This window comes from Phocoena phocoena, chromosome 12 (genome assembly GCF_963924675.1).
Source record: "Phocoena phocoena chromosome 12, mPhoPho1.1, whole genome shotgun sequence".
NCBI classification, from domain to species: Eukaryota; Metazoa; Chordata; class Mammalia; order Artiodactyla; family Phocoenidae; genus Phocoena; species Phocoena phocoena.
The window spans coordinates 84188719-84211670 of NC_089230.1; the positions used below are offsets into that span (position 1 = coordinate 84188719).

A 22952-nucleotide genomic window follows, 5' to 3' on the forward strand; every position below is an offset into this window, starting at 1 on the left:
TGAGTTGTCTTATTTGGACATTAAAGCAACTGGAAATGTGATAATCTGTATAAATCAAACTGGATTTTTATGGATTATTCTGGTTAAGTATATTTGTTAATATGTATAGCCAGCCTTAAAAAATCATCGAACGATCTATGGCTTTAGATTTTAGCTTTAGGATATAATTTTACTAGGACAAATGGTTAAGATGACTCAAGTTAGCTGATGATGCTAAAATAGAAACTGATGTGTTAAACTTTAAACTACGTGAATTACAAAAAACTGACTTGAACTTAAAGAGCTAAAGCAGGGTTAAAATTATATATATTAAGTACAAAGGGAAAAGTAAGAATTATTTTGAATAACTAAAGATAATGTTAGAGGAAAATTACTAAAGTAAAATGTGCGTTGATATCTTACTTTAGAAAGTAGTTGAACACTAAGTTCTGGAGTAAACAAGCCCGTTATCAAGGAGTGGCTCAAAATACATTCTCTATAAATAAAACGTGTTTACCAAGCTGTTTTGCTTTTGTCAGTGATAAAAGCAGGTTGACTTGTTTTCTCAGAACCTCAAGTACCTATCCTTCTGCAAACTTTTATCTAAGATATTATGTCAGTTAGAGATAGAGAATCTTTTCCCCCTCATTTTCTGTATAACAAGTATAGAAATGGAAATACAGGCTACAAAGAGACACTTAAGTTGTAAACAATTTTTAAAATATAAACTAGAATGTTAAAGCAAAAAAAGGGGACTTTAGTGAGGCCATCCATCTAACTGGTTTAATACCCCTTTTTTGCAGATACAGATACTAAGGCCCTAAGAGATAAGTTAAAAGTTGATAGTATGAGACTTGGGACTATAATGCAAGTGTCTGGATTCCAAGTCTCTTTTTTTTCTACATTTCACATTTTTGTGTTTTGTTTGCATCATCTGCCCTTTAATTTTAAAAACAAAAGGGTGTTACTGCTTTTTTAGTATAATGGAGACAGTCATTTGAAGTCACTCACAGACGATATAAAAGAAAATCAGAGGTCAGAGAGCTTAAACCTAGGTTATGTGAGAAGGAAACATGAGTCTGGGCAATGAGAGATGAACAGAATACTAAAGCATTACAGGATCCAAGGTACCGCTGTGTGCAGAGATCATTCGTGTGGATGCTTCAGAGAGAGATTTACCAACGAGCCAATCTTAAACCTTTGAGAGTGCAATTTCAGTTAGGGTAGTATGGGCTGAAGTATTAGAGAATTAAGTGAAAAGATTTAACTATGAAGAAAATTCCTTTCTGCATTTGTTTTTGGTTTGGGATTTTTACCATGCTTTCTAAATAGCCTTAAAAACCCCACATATAAGTGGCACGTGGACTGAAAGCAAGAGGATATTGCTGAAAGTTGTATAAGAATCTAATTTTTAGTATGATACCATACAGAAGTGCATTCAGGAGCTTGCTGTTTGGCTAATGCCTCTTGACTCTTTTTGCAAAGTGAGAATATTCTTAATTCCACAGATCTGTTTCCCTCACTCAGGCAGTGAGGGAGAACATGGGGTTCTGGTTTGAGTATTTTGGGTTGAGTCCTTTGTTGAACATCCAAGTACAGATCTTGACTTGGCAGTTGAGTTGGGTCTGGAGTCTGGAGAAGTTTATGCCAGGTTGGCTGGGGCAGGTGGGAAGGAAAGCTGTGAGGTTGGATGTGAGATCACCTAGAGGGTGAACTCAAACAGAGAAGAGGTGCGAGGGTGGAGCTCTGTGGCCGTCCCGTTGCAAGAAGAGCAACCAGCAACGGAGAACTAAGAAGGAAGATTAGGTGACGGTAGTTTCCTGTAAGCCAAGGGAAGAGTGATCCACCATTTCAAGCAGTCAAAAGGAGAGACATATTTAAACAGATTATTACAGTAGGAAGAGGGGATGCTACAAAAAGAGGAGCTGACCGTGAGATATTTGCAGGTGTTTCAGACGCCAGGCAGGAGAGGGCTTTTCTTTTCTAGGGAGGAGTAAGCAAGGCTAGAAGGAACCAGCTGTAAGAGTGGGATGACCATGGGATGTTTTTCCTGAGGTTAGCCAGGAGGGCTTGCTTAGGAAGGGCTGTCTGCTGGCTCAGGCTGAGGGTAGGGCAGAAGGAGCCCTTTTGGGGGCCTGGAGAAGGAGGGAAATCTAGCTAAAGGTTACTCAGGTCAAATCAACAAGCCTCTTGTTCTGATTGATCATTGGGGACAAACAACGTAGCAGATCTTTCGTGAAGGAGAGACAGAGTATAGAGGGCTGCTGTCTGGCATCGTCCCAGGTAAACAAGGGAGGTGTCCAAGAGCCTTCTCTGTGCCACACATTATATCCTTTTTCATACTAAGTTCTCAAAACCTGGTGTGTGGTGTGTGTTTTATACTTAAGGAACATCTTAATTCAAACACTAAATTTTCATTATCTAAATGAGAACGTTTATTGGTTAAAGTGAAGTATAGTTCTACCAAAGCACTAAAGTTGTTTAATGAAAAAATATTTTACACTGCTTCAGTTTTTAGTTTAAGTTAAATTAATTAAAATTAAATACAATTAGAAATTCAGTTCCCTAGTTTCAGTCTCAGCCATGTTACCAGTGGCTGTTATACTTGACAACGCAGGTCTAGAGCCCACGTGAGTGGTTGGCATCTCATAGGAAATGCAGCCTCTTACAAAGCTAAGCCCCTCCCTCTCCCAAGGATGGCACCATCATGTGAGGGTAAACCACAAGTAAAGTTAAACATATTACTTGCAGAAAACCGAAAGCAAAGTTGGCCTTAGTGTCAAGAACAGGGAGGAAGGAATCACATTCCTAAGAAATTGTAGCTGCAGACTAGCTCTTTGCAGATTTGCAGGCCAAATGCACATCACCAGAGTGAATTCGTTTCATTGAAATTTCTGGCAGTGTGGTAGGCACATGGTGCAAGTAAATTTAATCCTCCCTAGAGGAAAGTACCATAATTCTTGGCTTCACGGAATTCCCACAGAGGAGTGCAAGTGAAGACATCGGAGTCAAATATACAAGCACACAAGGAATCAAAACAGCATGTAAGAGAGCTAGAAGAAATAGCAGACGGCAGAAAGAGACTTGCACAGCCCTGATATTGGAATTACCAACACAGATTATGGAACAGCTAACTGTGATGGAAGGAATAAGACCAGATCAAAATATCGGCAGGGAACAACAAAGTATTAAAAAAGAATGAATGAAACCCTAGCAGATTTGTAAATGAACCAAATACAATGTTTAAAAATGAAGATACAGTAATTGAAATTAAACTCAGTTTAGAAAACTGCAGATTAAAACCACAATGAGGCGTCTCCACTTACCGTTTGTTAGCTGTAAGAGGAAAGGTAGTAGGTGTCATAGCACATCTCAGAGGAAAATGGGCACACGCCGTACCGGGTGAACAAAACTAACATCATCCAGGGGCAGCGCGGCCTGTGCCTCAGGATGTGACACCCTGGGAAGAACGGGGAACAAGAATCAGATCCCGAGGAAACAGGAGACAAACCCAGACCGACAACTGACAAACACGGTATAAAGGAACTGGCTGTGTGCTTCAGAACTGTCATTGTCGTCAAAGACCAGAGGCTCAGGAACTCACAGATTCAGGGTAGTCAAGGAACAGCAGAACACAATGTAATATGTGGTCCTGGATTGGATCTTGCGCTAGAGGGTAAATGCACTGTGAAAACTACACTGGGATAAATGACATGTTAAAGAATGGACTATAGAGCACATTTAAAAAAATAGAATCATTATTAAAATTCCTAAATTTAATAGCTGTTCTCTGGTTATGTAAGAGAACATCCGGCTATTAAAAAGTGCTCTGTTGTTAAGAGGTTAAATCACATGATATGTGGTTCAGAAAACATAAGTGTATATATTTTGAGAAAATGATAAAAGGGAGGGAAAAAAAACACATGAGAACTACTGTACACCACCAGATGGCTACTATTTTAATAACTGACAGTACCAAGTGCAGGCCATGAGATGGAATTACTAAAGATAACCACTTCTAATTACCATTTTGGCGGTATTATAATTACATTATTTATATAATTATACATTATTTATATCCTTTTAAAAATTTACACTACTATGTATTATTTTTCTTAAATTCCAAAAAATTTAAATTGATATGCCCAGTGGTTCAACATGATAAATTTTGCCCCACAAAATGACAGAACATATTTTGAACATAAGAATTAGTGCATACAGTGTATGCTATCTGGTAATTCCCTAAGCAATTTAGATTAAAAAGTATACCTTCTTGTGCAAGTGAGTTGATCTTTTGTGTTTACTTTCAGTTTTGAATCTGCTACAAAATAATTTGTCTCTCACATTTTCCTGTCATTTCTGGTATAAATTTCTAGCATCAAATATACCTTGGTTTAATTATAGGAATATTAAGCTGTGGAAAATGAGTCATTCTTTGACTAGGTTTACAGAATGTATTCCTTTTGAGGCTCTGCAAAAGGACAGTTTAAATCCACAAAGAGGGTAAATGCACTGTGAAAAACTGGGATAAATGACATGCTGAAGAATGAGGCTTTTGAGGCTCTGCAAAAGGACAGTTTAAATCCACAAAGAACATAATGAAAACTCTTCAGAAATCAAACCTCTGAGGACACATAATACTTGAAAACTTGTTGAAGAATTTTTCCATATATTTAAATAACCCACCAATTTAAATGCAAAGATGGTATTCTATGTTTGGTTATGTAATCCAACTTACTTAATTTAAGATATTTCTATAAATTTCTCACCTATTTTTAAAGATAGAGCAATTTTTACACTTTCTTATGTTAAGCATTTGCTCAGAAAGCTGTGAGTGAAACAGGAGGATTTTCTAGTCAAAGTCACTTCTTATGATAGTGTCAGAAACCTAGTGCCTTCTTTCTGGATATTTTCCATACGTACTCCAACTCTAGCATCTTGTCCATTCCAGGGCACTCTCTTGTTAACAATTCATAGTAGACTAAAGTCTAAACCATTCCCGAATGCTGCTCTGTAAGTTTTAAAAGCGTTTTAATCCCAGAAGGTGTGGGGAACCGACACCAACATTGTGTTGCTAATGCTCAGCAGTTCTGGGCACTGACGCATTTCCCTGCATTGCCCTGCCCTGCGTTACGTACCACCGAGAACAAACAAACGGTTGACAACTCCTACTGTGAAACAGCTCCAGTAGCTTACTTACCAAGATGAATTGCCCAAGATGACTTGCTTCAGGATTTCTCATTTCACTGCGTCCACCAACCCAAAACCTGTGTCATAAACGTCGCCCAATTCTAGCCTGTTCCCCACAGTGTCTAAGACCTTGATAAAAGTGGTCCAACCCAGCCCCTTAAACCTTATAAATACCCTTTGCCTTTGCCCTCCTTGATCTCCCTCACTGCAGTTAGTCTAATAAATGTAGCTTTACTAGATCAATGAGGTTTTCTAAGTCATGTTTTGGAGACTTGACAGTTGACAATAAATAAGCCTAGTTATTCTGGATAATTTAAGGGGTATTAATAGTTTAATCAATAAATTCAGAATCTTAGATTTCCATTCATATCTTCTAACCACTATCTGGTTTATCTATACCAAAATGCATGTCCTGCCAACCCCTCAAACCTCAATTCCAAGGTTGAACTCCTTTCCTTCCCTCTTCCACTTAGTTTCCACCTGTCACCCTCATCTCATAGGGTAGCAGGAGTTGTCCTCTGCCTTTTGTGTGCCCTAAACTGTTTACTCAGAGGGAAATCTTGAAATCATGTTTGCATTTTCTTGCTCCTTCAATAGTAACCAGTTTCCACATCCCATCGAGGTTAGATAAGAAATAGCAAACAAAAAGAAACAACTTGGGTATTTACCCATCAATGAGGATACTTGAAATAATGTTACATACAATGTAATGATATAGCTTTATATGTTTTGACAGAAAAATATTCACCATATTTTTGATGATAGATGGAAGAATGTATATATTATCTCATGCTTTATGCTTTTGTGCATAAACAGTGTAGAAGTCAGGCTGCAAGTTCACAAGGATAGTTCAGCATACTTACATCAATCAATGTGATACACCGCATAAGCAAAAGATGAAACTACATGAACATCTCAGTAGATGCAGGAAAAGAAATTCAACATCCATTCATGATAAAAACTCTTACCAAAGTGGGTATAGAGGGAATATATCTCAACCTAATAAAAACTATTTATGACAAACTCACAGCCAAAATAATGCTCAACAGTGAAAAGCTGGAAGCCTTCCCACTAAAATCTGGCACAAGACTGGTATGCCCACTCTCACCTCTTCTATTCAACACAGTATTGGAAATCCTAGCCACAGCAATCAGACAAGAAAAAGAAATAAAAGTTATCCACATTGGTAGGCAAGAGGTAAAGTTGTCATTATATGCAGATGATGCGATACTATATTTAGAAAACCCCAGAGACTCCACACAAAAACAACTAGAACTGACAAATGAATTTAGCAAGGTAGCAGGATACAATATTAACATACAGAAATAGGTTGCATTTCTTTACACTAACAATGAAATATCAGAAAGGGAATGTAAAAAAACAATACCTTAAAAATCACATCCAAAAAAATAAAATACTTAGGAAGACCTGACCAAGGAGGTGAAAGACTTATGTGCTGAAAACCATAAAACATTAATAAAGGAAACTGAAGATGATTCAAAGAAACGGAAAAATATCCCATGCTCTTCGATTGGCAGAATTAATAATGTTAAAATGGGCATACTACCCAAAGAAATCTACAGATTTAATGGAATCCCTATCAAATTACCCATGACATTTTTACATAACTAAAACAAATAATCCTAAAATTTATATGGAACCATAAAAGACCCAGAATTGCCAAAGCAATCCTGAAGAGAGAGAACAAAGCAGGAGGTGTAACCCTCCCAGACTTCAGACAGTACTACAAAGCTACAGTAATCAAAATGGCGTGGCATTGGCACAAAAACAGAATATGGATCAATGGAGCAGAATAGAGAGCCCAGAAATAAACCCACCACACCTACAATCAGTTAATCTTCATCAGGAACATACAGTGGAGAAAAGGCAGTCTGTTCAGCAAGTGGTGTTGGGAAAGCTGGACAGCTGCATGTAAATCAGTGAAGTTAGAACATACCCTCACATCACACAAAAACTCAAAATGGCTTAAATACTTGAACATAAGACATGACACCATATAACTCCTAAAAGAGATCATAGGCAAAACATCCTCTGGCATAAATTGTGCCAGTGTTTTCTTACGTCAGTCTCCTAAGGCAGTAGAAGTAAAAATAAACAAATGGGGCCTAATCAAACTTACAAGCTTTTGCTCAGCAAAGGAAACCGTAGACAAAACGAAAAGACAGCCTACAGAATGGGAGAAAATATTTGCAAATGATGCGACCAACAAGGGATTATTTTGCAACATATACAAACAGCTCATACAATTCAACAACAAAAAACAACCCAATTGAAAAATGGGCAGAAGACCTTAACAGACATTACTCCAAAGAAGACATACAGACCATAAAAAGATGCTCAATGTTGCTAATTACTAGAGAAATGCAAATCAAAACTACAAGGAAGTTCCACCTCACAAAGGTCAGAATGACCATCATTAAAAAGTCTACGAATAACAAATGTTGGAGGGCATGTGGAGGAAAGGGAACGCTCTTACACTGTTGGTGGAAATGTAAACTGGTGCAACCACTATGGAGAACAGTATGGAGGTTCCTCAGAAAACTAAAAATAGAATTACCATATGATCCAGCAATCCCACTCCTGGGCATATATTCAGATAAAACTATAATTTTGAAAGATACATGCACCCGTATGTTCATAGTAGCACTGTACAGTAGCCAAGACATGGGAACAATCTAAATGTCCATCGATAGATGAATGGATAAAGAAGATGTGGTACATATATTACAATGGCATACTCCTCAGCCATAAAAGAGAATGAAATAATGCCATTTGCACCAACATGGATGGACCTAGAGATTATCACGCTATGTGAAGATAAGTCAGAAATAACAAGACAAATACCATATGATATCACATGTGGAATCTAAAATATGACACAAGTGAACTTATCTATGAAACAGAAACAAACAGACCTAGAGAACAGACCTGTGGTTGCCAAGGGGAGGGGGGTGGGGGAGGGATGGAGTGGGAGTTTGGGGTGAGCAGATGTAAACTATTAGACACAGGATGGCTAAACAACAAGGTCCTACTGTACAGCACAGGGAACTACATTCAATATCCTGTGATAAACCATAATGGAAAAGAATGTAAGAAAAGAACGTATATATATGCATAACTGAATCACTTTGCTGTACAGCAGTAATTAACACAACTTTGTAAATCAACTCTACTTCAATAAGAAAAAAATGTGTGGGGCTTCCCTGGTGGTGCAGTGGTTGAGAGTCCGCCTGCTGATGCAAGAGACACGGGTTCGTGCCCCAGTCTGGGAAGATCCCACATGCCGCGGAGCGGCTAGGCTCGTGAGCCATGGCCGCTGAGCCTGTGCGTCCGGAGCCTGTGCTCTGCAACGGGAGAGGCCACAACAGTGAGAGGCCCGTGTACAGCAAAAAGAAAAAAAAAAAAAGTGTGCATATATATATATTTTATATATATATATATACATATGTATATATAATATATATAATATATATTTAAAAAGTTGGACTGTACACTCCAGGAAACAAGATGTGGAATAAAGAAATAAATATTCACTGTTTTTTGTTGTTGATAAATAGCTTTTATTCTGTAGCTAAAGCAAAAACACCGTTAAGCCTTTTAAAGGATGAAAACAGTGAGAGACCAGATAGTGGCATGCGTCTGCCCAGTAGCTATTGATTATAGAGAAGACTTTTTTCCTTCCAGTTTGTTGAAAGGTAGCAGTGGGGGGAGGGTAGTTACTGAGACTTCGAAAAAATGTATTTCCTTTTTTTTTCTTTTGGGCATGCCGCATGGCTTTGTGGGATCTTAGTTCCCCAACCAGGGAGTGAACCCACACTCTCAGCAGTGAAAGCGCGGAGTCCTAACCACTAGACCGCCAAGGAATTCCCTGAGAAAATGTAATTCTCGAATTCTTGGAAACATCTTTTTCCCAGAATATGAAATATTTCTTTCTACCTGAACTTCTGAGTTTCCAGGAGATTTTATAAGTCAAGGTAACTAAGCGGTAGTGCTCAAGTACTTACATAATCACTAACAGTGGATTCAGGTGATTTTTTTTTACCTACCAATACTTTCATCTGTAAGCAAAATAAAAAATAAAAAAAAAAAAATTTTTTTTAATTGAAAAATGTATTTTGCAGGAGAGACTACTGTTTAAAACTAGTTTTATTAAAGGATACTCCACTAGTTTACATTTGATGTTTGGTATACAGTTATAAATAAAAAGCTCATTTTAAGGAAAGCCAGTTTTAAGAGGCTGAAAATGAAGTTGGTCAAGGGATTTCATTAGAAACTTAGCTGTATGGCCTGAGGTTAAAAAGGAACACTGATGCTTTGTGATGACAGTATTTGTTAACGTCTCCTGTGGTGCTGTGTGCCCAAGTGGGTGGTCCATAAATGTAATTTGAAATGAAAATGGTACTAGACTTTTTCTGTGTGGATTTAAAAGACAGGTTTGAATATGGACTTCAAATTTAATACCTCCTACCCCATGTTAAGTGAAGCTAATTAATTTTAGCTTTCTGGAATTTTGTAGCAAGAAGATCCACTTCAGGAGAATATATGTAATCCTTTCCCTCAGACTCAAGCACATGGGGCCTTTAAAAAAAACACTATATGGTCTTTTTGTCTTATAGTCTGTAAATTTGGAGGTGGGGATGGGAAAGTTAAGGACAGTTAGATTTAGTCTAAAGATGAGGAGAAGTCAGGTCACCTAGAATTGTGATCATTTTGATAGCCTTATTTAGAAAGTTATCCAGTTTATTTGAGGAATACAACAATAATAACAGCCTTTGCAATTTGAACACCTTTGGAAGATATTAACATAATCATTTTTTCTAATACTGAGAATCAAAGCCTGTGTGTCTTGAAATTCTAAAATAAATTTATAAACGTCTTAATTTCCAGGATTCCATATGATCATTTAGTTTTTCTTATCTATTCTTCCTTGCTTTTTCATGTAATAAATGTTTATATTGATATCTAGTATGTGCCAGGCACTCTTCCAGGTACTAGTGACACAACAGTGAACAAAGCTCAAATATTCCTGTCCCCATGGAGCTTACTTAGTAGAAGGAGAGAAATAAGTATGTCAGGCAGTAAGCATTATGGAGAAAAATAAAGTGCCAAGGGAGAAGCCCTGCAGACCAAGGTGACAGCAGGTGCAGAGTGGGGTGGGGGAGGGGACTGGAAGTGGAAGAGGAAGGGCATGTCATCAAGGTTAAGGACTTCAGGTTTTACGCTCAGATGCAAAGTCTAGAAGGTTGCGAGCAGATGACTTGATGTGATATGTAGACCAGGGCCTGGCAGCCTTTTTCTCTAAAGGACTGGATAGTCAGTATTTTAGGCTCCGTGAGACCTACAGTAGGGTCCACACTGCTCAGCTCTGCCACTGCAGCACAGAAGCTGCAGTACACGGTACGTTACAGATGCCGTGGCCGCGTTCCAGCAAAACTTACAAAAACAAGGAACGGTCTAAATGTATCCTTTTGGGGTAAAATTTACCAGCCCCTGAGATAGACCATAATAAACCAAGGGCAAAGGCAAGTTGAGAGAACTTTTGCAGGAATCCAAGGCAGAGCTTATGGTGGTGGTGGAAGTGTCAGGAAGTGGTCAGATTCTGGATAGATTTTGAAGGTAGAGCCAGTGGGATTTGCTGAGGAGTCGAGTATAGCATATGAGAGAGAAAGGGGTTATGTGTGTGTTTTTAGAGTTTTAATTAGAAAACAATGCTTAATATTTTATATTCTATATTTGATAATATCTAGAATAATTGTCTTTTAAAATCTATTTGCAACTTTCAAGGCTGTCCTTTTTTTTCCTTTGAACCTGTTTGACTTTGTTCTTGGTATTCCATCATAAACTGAGAACTAATAAGAAACCTAATAACTTCTCAGTCTACCGTTGTTTACCGCACATTTTTCCATTAGGTTTCCCTTATGGCTGAAAGCACGTGTGTAGTTGTGGTGTGGTGTGCAGGGTCAAGGGAGAAAGCGAAATTAAGATGTTAGCATGTTAGCTTAATCTATGGGTAGTCCTAAGTGAGACTTATCAACCATATGAAAATAATGTACAGAGCCTTCTTATTTTGGTAATGTGCTTTTATAAAAATGTTTAAAATGAATAATTATTGGGGAAGTACAAACTATTAGATAAGGTCTTGGACCGTATGTCCTGACTTCACTATTTCTTTTACTACCATCATTCTTCAATGATGGCACAGTTATCTTCTCTCACTTTCTCTTCAGCTAATCAGTTGCTAAGAGATGCAGAGTCTGTTGCCATAGTGACCCTCACGTCTCACCTAAATGACATGTCAGATGAATTGCTGAGCCTTTTAACTAGTGGTCCACTCTGATCCACAGTACACAGTGCTGTTAGCCTAATTGTTCTGAAGCAGTGGTTATCGAAGTTCCATGTGCATCAGAATCACTTGGAACGCTTGAGAAATACATCGCAAAATTTCTGATTCAGCGGATCTGAGGAGGGGCCCTAGAATTTTCTGACGGTTTTGGTCTGCAAACCACACTGTGGAAACCGCTGTTCTCAAGTCCTCTGACAATGTCATTCCTCCACCAGGAACCTTAAGTGCTGCCCTGTACCATCTGATAACTTCAGCCGAGGACTGAAGGATTCCACTCTCTAACCCGTCCTGCATGTTTCCAGCCTTTTTTCATACACTTACTGAACGTGGCCATCTTTTCCGTCTTTGCTTTTCATCTGTTTGTTCTTGGAATGTCACAGCCAATTTCTACCCATCTCCTCCCATCTTTGTCAGTCAGAATCCTGGCCATTTTACAAGGCTTCTTTCAAACCTGACTTTCTTTTTTGAATCTCCAAACATGTGTGCCGTTTCTCTTTTTTTCATTGAATCCCCCTAGCATTTAGACTTCTGATGACATGACCTTACTCTGTCTTAATCGATCTTCATCTATGTATCTTATCTTTGTCCTACCCTTTTATAGGAACGTGTAAGCTCCTTGAGGATAAGAAAACATATAGATATATATGAGTATATTTTTCTGCCTTGTTCAACCAGCATTTGTAGAATTGAACCACCTTTAAAATTTGTTCCTTTTTTTCTTTCTCTTGTTAAAAAATGTTCTTAAAGTAACATAAGATTGATATCTACCTAGTGTCTTGTCGCTTCCTGCTCACTTTATCTGTTGGAGGAAACCCATCATATTTACTTCCTTCTAAGTACATACTGACCCCTTTTCTTTGGATTAATTGCTCTCTAATTGTGCTGTTCAGCTCTAATGTTATAATTTCTGTTCATTGGACTTCTGATGCATTAGAAACCATATCTTCTTTCTTGATTTCCTTCCCAAAGCTCTTAGTTTACCTAGAGTTAAAGAAAAGACATGCTCTGCGTAAAAGGTATATCTGAAAAGTATTATATCCTCCCAATTGATAGAATTGATGGGTTTGTGCTTAGAATTCTATGGAAGGCTTCATTTCTTTTAGAACTTTAAAGGCATTACACCATCTGTGTTTCATTTTTGACTGGTGAGAAATCCAGCGCCAGTCTATTTCTTCTTTTGAAGTTAACTTGATAGTTTCTGTTTTCCCCATGTTCCCCTTGGGGAGCTCTTGTTCATTAGTTGCTGGACATCTTCAGTTCATCATCTGTCTCCTCTCATATTTGGTATTTTCAGCCTACCATTTTGCTCTAGATTCTTGGCTATGTATTCAGCTTTATCTTCAAACTATACCCTGAATTCTTTATTTCATGTAACAGAGTTGTACTTTCCTTGAGGTACTTTATGTGTCTCATTTTTCTTTTTCAAGCATCTTTGTTTTATGGATGTAATATCCTCGTCAATATGTGAAGATACTAAACATTTTTCTTAATCGTTTCCTTGTTTCCTTTAAGTAAATTACATTTCAGTTCATCGTGAAGCATTTCTGTTTATCTTGTTCTTTCCCCTCATGCTGATCGTTTTCTATATATATCTGATGATTCATTCATATTTATGCTAGTTTGTATTTAAGTATCGGGAACCTGGGAACCCTCATCACTGGGGACTTTATGCCTGGGGTTTCTTGATCCTTAAGTTATATTTTAAAGTAAATGAGAAGGAAACCAGCTGTTTTACTGGAGACCTTTTAAATGTGGCGTTCCAGCGTCCAGAATATTGCTGAGGTCTCCCATCACTGGGTGGCCTTCCTCCCATTCTCTTTGCTGTTAAAAGTTTGCTCTTGGGGCTCCCCTGGTGGCGCACTGGTTGAGAATCTGCCTGCCAATGCAGGGGACACGGGTTCGAGCCCTGGTCTGGGAGGATCCCACATGCCGTGGAGCAACTAAGCCCGTGCGCCACAACTACTGAGCCTGCGTGTCTGGAGCGTGTGCTCCACAACAAGAGAGGCCGCAATGGTGAGAGGCCTGTGCGCCGCGATGGTGAGAGAGGCCTGTGCACCACGATGACGAGTGGCCCCCGCTCGCCACAACTAGAGAAAGCCCTCGCACAGAAACGAAGACGCAACACAACAAAAATAAATAAATTAAAAAAAAAAAAGTTTGCTCCTGGCTTTATTCCTGCTGCATAAATTTAATGAGGTCCTGGGAAACAGGACAGGAAGCAAATGACTATGCTCAGTCTACTCTCTTGAACCAGAAAGCTTTGTGTTCAACAAGTTACAGTAGTCCTTCATGGTTAAGTACTGTGAACTTATAATCTTTCACTTGACAAATAATAACTGTGTTGATAGCCTCATTCCACTTAATTCTACCCGTCAAATGGGCAGAGCAATACTGAAGTTAGAGTGATGGGATAGAATTATTATTTAAGAATCCTGCTTGATCTCCAGCATGTGTATTTGACTCCAGATAGGTGGAGAGGAAACTAAACTTTTAGCCAGATGGCAGTTTATTAATTTACCATAGGAAGTATAACCATTAAGGAAACTAGAGGCTCAGGGCTAGTGAATTCTCCATGGAGGAAGGAATCTGGAAAACCAGATTTATAGTCAGGTAGTTTCTAGGTGGGCCTGGAGTCAGAAGAGGGCCTCACTGACTTTGGCTGGTATCATCCAGCTGAGAAAGCCGTATGTATTATGACCGTTGTCAAGTGAGGTTGCCATGCAGACCAGAAAATTAAGTATTGATCGGAGCATATTTTTCTTGGGTTTTGCTTGAGATCCAGAAAGTCTTACTGTCTAAGTTCTTTTTCTAGGTGACATTTTGATTGTGTTGATGACAGTTCAGCTAGGACAGCACACTGAAGTGAACTAGGTGTAAGGTTTCTCAGTTCTTAGGAGACCACTCTGAAGACAGCCCAGGTGATTTTGTAAAACTTCTCAGCCACTTTTTATAGATCCTTGCTTAAGGATGCTGTCTCCTAAAACATCAACCTTTTTTTTTTTTTAAGCACATGTAGAATTCTCTCTAATTTAATTCTCAGAAGTTCAGTTTATCTTATCACTATCCATCAGAAGTAGATATTATCTCAATGACACTTAGAAGGAAACTGATACTTAGAAGTTAAAATGATTCCAGGGCTTCCCTGGTGGCGCAGTGGTTGAGAGTCCGCCTGCCGATGCGGGGGACGCGGGTTCGTGCCCCGGTCCGGGAAGATCCCACATGCCGCGGAGCGGCTAGGCCCGTGAGCCATGGCCGCTGAGCCTGCGCGTCCGGAGCCTGTGCTCCGCAAAGAGAGAGGCCACAACAATGAGAGGCCCGCGTACCGCAAAAAAAAAAAAAAAAAAAAATGATTCCAGAATCTCACAGTAAATATAAGTGGCAGACTCAAGAACCAAATCTCAATTTTTTATCTCTAATATTTTCTGCTATACCCCTTAAATTACTATCATTTTATGAAAAAGATAAAGTAATAGAAAGCAGTTGTTTTATATTTTACTATCTTGGACAATTAAGAGTAATAGTAGGGCTTCCCTGGTGGCACAGTGGTTGAGAGTCGGCCTGCCGATGGAGGGGACATGGGTTCGTGCCCCGGTCTGGGAAGATCCCACGTGCCGCGGAGCGGCTGGGCCCGTGAGCCATGGCCGCTGAGCCTGCGCGTCCGGAGCCTGTGCTCCGCAACGGGAGAGGCCACAACAGTGAGAGGCCCGCGTACCGGAAAACAAAAACAAACAAAAAAAAAACTGGAAAAAAAAAGAGTAATAGTAAATGTAATTAATTTAGAGTTTACTAATACAGTTTAAGATTGTCTACATGTTATGCTAATGCTTACCTTTGTAACTCTTTTATAAGTTGGGTATAGCCAATTATTTTTATATGGTCAAGACAAATGAAATTAGGTGCATTCTTTTTTAAAGGAGCAATACATATTTTAGCATCTTTGAAATACATTAAACTTACTTAAATGTAATCAGAGCTCAACACAGATGATACTGGTTCTTAAAATAGTCACTATAAAAAGTTACTCTTTAGTACAAAACATGTGGCAAGTGCTATCTTTATTAGCCCAGTACAATTTATATATCCATAAAATATAATAAATTTCCTTTAGAATTTCTGTGATTTTTGATGTTCACCAATTCTTTCTTTCCCTTTTACCCAGCTCCTGCAGTGAGATTTAACAAAACATTATTAAACTGTATGCCATTTGTTAAGTTTCAGATGAGCATACAATTTTGGGTTTTATTACATATTTAAATTTTTTCTGCCCTCCCTTATTTGGATATATGTTGCTGGTTGCTCAGATCTTTTTGTGCGTATATATTTTACATGCTGTAAATCCATTTGACAGTAATTCACTGGCATTTTACTCCCTAGAAGCTCAGATCCAGCCTTCCTTTCATCCCGACAGCTCGTGTTTTCACTTGGATTGTATCCTGGTTTGATGAACCTCTTCCTAAGCTCAGTTCCCTCTGCCAGCCTGCAGTGCACTCATGTTATCCCCTTTGTTAAAACCATTTGGTAAATAATTCCTAATCATATCACAATAAAGCCTGAGATCCTTAGCCTGTTTCCAGTTAAGATTTGTATGTCTATTGTATTCAATAGTAGCAAGACCCTAATCAGAAACCAAAGTTAGCACGATCACGGGCAACCATGAGAAAGGAAGTGGTGTTCCAAATAGTCCAATCTTCTCCCAGTTTTTTGTCACTAGTCAAACAAAGAAATTGCTTTAAAATTCTCTGTGGTACATGAATTTTCCCAAATGCCCTCTCTCTGTATGCACATGTAACATAAGGATTTGTTTTGTAAGTAAAGTACAAATATAGAGTTAATTAATTCTAAGCTGATTTCAAGTGAAGGTGTAACATGGTGATGACATAATGGTGGCTTAAATCAGCGCTAAGTATTGTTTTTCAAAATATATTTAAAGTAGAAGGTGCTGTTTATTATAGTTAATGAGCAAAGTTATGTTAGTGGCAGTCAGCATACATTAACAATGACATGACCAGTGGTCTAAAAAGAAACAAGAAATAAGTAGTATAAAATCTATCAGGTATATTTATAAAGGCGGCTGTTACATGCGAAACAAGTTTAATTGCACTTTCTGTTAGTTACGCATCTAGTTTGATGATGCATGAGAACAGATGGGGGGAGGATGGTAGAAGCGGGATTTTGATTCTATTCATACGCTCCAGGTGCTTTCTTGGCTCTTTTAATCCTGATCTTTACTGTATGGCCACTTTGAAGAAAAAATTTTGTCTGAACCCCTATTTTTAGCTTTTCATTGTAAACATGCACTCTTTGGTGTAATTGGAAGTTTATGTGTCCCTGTGAGGAATAACAGCCAGCAGTCTCCTGAACAGTTCCGGATTTAGAATGTACTCCCTAAATTGAGGAATTCACATTTACTTTGAAGGCCGAACCAAGTTCGAAGTACTTACTGTAGTGTTTTAGATAGCAGTAGAAACACCTCTCTAGATCTCCTAGATATCTATGATTCAGGTGGGCAGCTGGGAGGTGGCAGATGGTGTATTCAGTGTGGAGTTAACACTCAAACATAAAATATATGCATGGGGATTATTAACTAAAATTCCTCTGTGGACATATGCCACTTTATACACATATAAATATAATGACACATATACATATAAAGATAACTATAAAAGCTGTTACATATTTTTTCAACAACAAAGCAGAACACTAACGATGTACATTTTTTTCTTATTTTAGAAGGCTTGCATCAAATCTCCAGCCTTTGAAAGTGGTAAACATGTAAAATAATGTGATAGGAAAAATATTTAAGATATTTTTTTTGTGGTGGGGAAAATAATCAGCAGGTATAGCCAATTTGAAATGTCACTGAGTGGATTATTAGACCCCCTGGGAAAAGTGATTTGATTCTACCTGCTTTTGCCAGCTCAGCCTTTGTCTTGTAATCCCTGTTCTGGCCTTGAAATTTCTGGTTCGCTCAAGTTCTGACCCCCCAAATACCTTTAGGTATGGAAATGAGTAATAGAACTTTTTATTTTTTAACTTTAGAGCATTAGCAATGTTGAGAAGGTTGAATAACTTTTTAAAAACAGGTTTGTGGGCTTCCCTGGTGGCGCAGTGGTTAAGAATCTGCCTGCCAATGCAGGGAACGCCGGTTCAAGCCCTGGTCTGGGAAGATCCCACATGCCGCGGAGCAGCTAAGCCCGTGCGCCACAACTACTGAGCCTGTGCTCTAGAGCCCGCAAGCCACAACTACTGAGCTCACACACGCCACAACTACTGAAGCCCACGCGCCTAGAGGCTGTGGTCCGCATCAAGAGAAGCCACTGCAATGAGAAGCCCGCACATCGCAACAAAGAGTACCCCCCGCTCGCTACAACTAGAGAAAGCCCTTGGCGCAGCAACAAAGACCCAACTCAGCCAAAAATAAATAAATGAATAAACTTATTTTTAGAAAAACAGGTTTGTACTTGTACAGTAGAGCTCATGTAATGCTTAAGCCATGAAAGATACTGTTGATGTTTTTAAAATAACTATGAACAGGCATTTTTTACAGCCCGTTCCGTTCTTCATCTCAAATTGGTTATTTTTATTTAAAGGTATATGGCTGTACAGCAGGTATCCTTTTACTGAATTATACACATTTAAATTTCACCAGATTCATTTGCATCTGTTTTGACTGTAGAGACAGAAGAATAAAGAACACGTACAGAGTAGTCGTGATGCTAATACCTAAGCGAGTATTTTCCTCACTAGTGTGCACATAATCTTCTAAAATCTTAGGATGAGTTTTTATTGGCACCATTTGAGCAGGTCTTGAAAACTGTATTCTTTATCATGGTCTTAGTATATCTTGAAGAAGAAAATGGACATTAACTGCCACTCTGCAACCCTCGCTTGGTCTTCAGGATGAGCCTATCAGGAAGTGTGATGACAAGCAGAGTCTCGTGGTTCAGACTTGCCCGTTCACATGACAGAGAAGTGACCAAATGATACCTGGCATCGAGTCTGTCAGGACCAGGGCCTGGACTTGCTTTGTCGTGCTGGACGTTTAAGTTATACTTTCATTTTCGAGGCATATTCAGAGCATCTTGTTTTGACATCCTTGGAATCTTCTCAGATTTTAGTCAAACGAAGTTAGAAAATGTATTATTTAGCAATACGATTTCAAAGTAAAATAACCCCTTTTTAAAAAGCTTAGGTTTTCTGCAGTCACACTGAATATGAATGCCAGGTATTCTGATGGGTACTGTGGAATATTCAGGCCAATCCAGTGGGGAAAGTGGCAAATTGAGTGCGTTGTATTACTGTGAAGCACCTTCTGTGATCGAGGGGAGAATTTGCTCTGGGGCAGAGTGGCTGACCAGTGGCTTTCCTGCAGGGAGGCGTCTCTGTTGCCTGAGCTCTGGCGCCTGGTGTGAGGCCGTGATCTGGGGGCAGGGACTGTAGGACAGGAGAGAAACGTTTGTCCCTCCCCTGCTGCTCGATACCTTTTTGGTTTTTCTTAGGAAGCTTGGAATATTCCTCTTAGACTTTTGTGTTGAGAAAGAGAACGAGGACTACAAAGGGAGCCCTTGGGGATCAGAGGATCCACATTAAATTGCTGTCCTGCTCGTGAGAGGAAGGTGCTTCTCTGTTAAATGGCATGTTTTCCTGCCAGAAGCAGAGGCTGTCTGTCCAGCTGGGCATTGAGCCATCCGGAGGGACATGCTGAACTGTAGGGGAAGGGAGGGGAGGGTTGGGATAAAATAGAACCTAATGCTACTTTTCAGAAATCCATAGGACAAGTGGTTTTCATAAACAAGTATTTCCTTAGACTTCCTTCACTAGATATATGTATAAAGGACTTCGTAAACTAATGGAAACAATGTATTTGGATAAAATAGTATGGAGTCTCACACAAGTAACCAGTCTGCCGATTTCTCTTTAAAAGTTACTTTCTTTTTTTTTGAAGGAGAAAAGTAAGTGATTTCTTTTTAAATTCAAGCTATAATGCTATCTAAAATTCAGACAGTAAGCAAATCAGTAAATAATGATTTTTCTGTATTTCTTTATAAGCAGCGGCCATTTTTTCAATAGCATTCTTAAAAAGAAAAAAAAGCTCAAAAAAATCTCTCAGTTGGATTCTTAGAAAAGAATGCTAACCACATCTGATTACTTTCTTCATTCTTCATCAGGAAAACTTTGTTTTGTTTTAGGATGTGTCTGGCATTCCAGGTTAAAATGCTTTTTCTATTTCAATTACACTAAACTAGCCAATATAATTTTTTACACCTAAGAGCTGGGGTTACATTGGTGGCATTCACTTTTAAAAATATGTCATATTAGTTGATAATTTAAACTATATTAAGGTGATTGCAAGAGTGGGCTTTGGAGATAGGCCTAGATTTCAATCTTGTCTCTAACACTGATAATTAGTCTTGGTTAATAACCTTTTAGGTCAAGTATTAATAGTCTATTTCAAGAGAGAAACTACCTCACCCTAGTCCTTTATTTGCTTTTATAGATCAGTGTACTGTCACCCGGACCTACCTGTTCCTTCACAAGTTCTGGTTCTTTAGTGCCGCCTACTACTTTGGTAACTGGGCCTTTCTTGGGGTAAGTACAGGTGTCACAGGGATGCTGTGACCATTAGTGGCCTGTTTTGGTCACAGCAATGCTATTGGGTTTTAAATTTGGTGCTTTCTGGATGACTTCAGGTTTGAGAAATAACATACAGCTCGTTTACATTTGCAGGTGTTCGTGATTGGGTTGATTGTCTCCTGCTGTAAAGGGAAGAAGTCGGTCATTGAGGGGGTAGATGAGGCTGACTCAGACCTGAGTGATGAGGAACCCTCTGTCTGACGGCTTCTGTTGCACAGGTTTACTAAGCTGACTCTGCATCTCTTGTGCATTTGTAAAGTGTCAGGCTAACATTAGGATGTGAACTGACTAGCTTTCATCAAAAATGGGAGCATGGCTATTAAAAAAAAACTATATTTTTTATGTTTTCTGAAGTAACATTATTGTATCATAGATTAACATTTTAAATTGCTATAATACTATGTAAATATAAAAGTACCAGCCTTGTGAGGGAATGTTTGTGGAAAATTTTTTTTCCTCTAGTGTATGATAGTGTTGAATTGATTAAAAATCTTCCAGAATTAATATTCCCTTTGGTCACTTTTTTAAAACATAATAAATCACTTGTATCTGTGCCTTTGGGTCTCTAGAGTACTGTGGAATTTTCAAGTGTCTATATCTGATTGTTGAAAAATAATATTCACAGTATAGCTGATAAATAAATGTTATTCCACTATGCAGCTTGTTTTCTATTTTCTACATTAAATCACTAGTGCCATTGAAATAGATTTCATGAACAGATTTCAGGCTGCTTGGTGTGCCAAGGTATATTGTTCAGACATTAGTCCATTAGATATCTTATCACCTCTACAGTATTTAAGGCATATACATTGTTATAAATAACCTCAAAAGTTGTATTCCAACATAAATGGGAATATTGTCAAGAATAAGTAATCCTGAAAAAAATCAGTGTACTGATCAGTTTAAGATATATGACATCGTATTTTAGCTTTAAAGATATTTTCTCATTCTAAAGATTTAGAATTTGCAAAAGATATAGGGAAAGCTATATACTATCAATAGGGTATTTTGAAGGCATTCTGGATGCTGAGATCCTAGTTTACTAACACAGGCAAATTAGAACTCATGAGAAGCACATACTTTGATCCTTGAAGTAGAATACCATTAAGTTTCTGAAAAAGACTTAGGAATTAACAACCATCTCCCAGTCGGTTCATCTCTCTCTTAATTTTTGTGTCACTTTGCTCTCATTCTTTGTCTCTGGATAGACCTCCACACCCTTTGCTGTTATTCACCAAGATTCCATTCCCTTCTGTTCTTATTTCACATTTTCTTTTTGGACAATCTCATACACCCTCAGTTTCCAAACTTTTACTTACCTGTTAACTAGAAATTACTACTTCAATTACAGCATGTTGATAATTGAACTCCTCATTTTTCTGGTCATACCAAGCCTCCTTCTTTATTCATTTTTTTGACAGATGGCACTGGCACATACCTGGTTGCCAAAACCAAAACTCAAGCAGACCTCCTTATCTCCTGTGTGTACCTGGCCCATCACTAATCAGGCCATGTTGATCTCTGCTTAACTGTCCTTCCATTTTCCCTCTTCTCCATTCTTACTGTGTTATGGACTGAGTTGTGTTCCCCTCTGCCGCCACAGAAAAACTTCCGTATTGAAGTCCTAACCCCTAGTAACTGAGACTCTGACTGTATCTGGAGATTGGGTCTTTAAAGAGGTAATTAGATGGCACCCTGATCCAGGATGACGGGCGCCCTTATAAGAAGAGGAGGAGACATTGGGGATGTGTGTGCATAGAGAAGGCCACGTGAGGACCTGCAGGCCAAGGGGAGAGGCCTCGAGAACCCGACCCTGCCGGCACCTTGATCGTGGACTTCCAGCCACCAGAACTGTGAGAAAATAGGTTTCAGTTGTTTATGACCCCCCAGTCTGTGGTATTTTGTTATAGCAGCCCAAGACTTCTAACGCACACTGCTTCTTAATTTCCTTACTGGGCTTTCTGCTGAGTCCCAACTCCTTTCAATCTTTCCTTGACAGTGAAAACACAAATCAGATGATGACATTTCTTTGCTGTGAAAAGCTTTCCATTATTTCAGAATGAAATTCATAGCTTTCACATGACATCTAAGGCCGTTCTGGTGTGTGTCCTACCTACCTATCCAGTTTTCACTGCCATCCCCACAGATGTCTCACCATTATCCAAACGGCTCTGATTTCTCACATCCCCACACTGCTGAACTGTCCCTTCTGCCTATGACACACTTACCCTCCTCTTGTCTCCTAAGAGAATCCTTACTCTTCAGATCTCAGCCGTGACGTTATCTGGTCAGTTACCCGCCCTAGTCTCCTAGGCACAGTTAGGTGCTGTCTTTTCCCTGCTCACAGGGCTCCCTGTACAGTGTGTTGTGACTGTTACCTTCAGGGCTGCTTCCTCTGGGCTGCAAGTCCTTGAACACATATCTGGTCGTTCAACTTTGACCCTGGTGCGAGAGCAGCTCCCTGCACTTGGAAAGCACTCAGTTGGCAGGCGAATTTGCTAATTCAAAGCTTTATGGGAAAAGAATCAAGATGCCGGAATAGAAGGACGTGGAGTTCACCTCCTCCCACAAATACATCAGAAATACTCATACATACGGACAGTTCTCACAGAATACCTACTGAACGGTGGCAGAATATCAGGCACCCAAAATTGCAAGAAAGATCTCCACATAACTGGGTAGGACGAAAAAGGAAAGAAATTGGGATGGGACCTGCGCCCCTAGGTGGGAGCTGTGAAAGAGCAGAAGTTCCCACATCCTGGGAAGCCCCTTCACTGGCAGAGAG

General features: G+C 39.1%; 1 protein-coding gene across 1 annotated transcript in view; it reads left to right on the forward strand.

Moving 5' to 3' along the window:
• LMBRD1 (LMBR1 domain containing 1) overlaps window positions 1–20720 on the forward strand; it is a 117118-nt gene extending 96398 nt beyond the window's left edge. Inside the window, exons 15-16 of the mRNA XM_065888769.1 lie at window positions 20031–20122; window positions 20261–20720. Of these exons, the coding sequence (XP_065744841.1) occupies window positions 20031–20122; window positions 20261–20368 (200 nt within the window). The 3' untranslated portion in view covers window positions 20369–20720. The remainder of the gene's footprint in view (window positions 1–20030; window positions 20123–20260) is intronic.
• Window positions 20721–22952: the final 2232 nt, after the last annotated feature.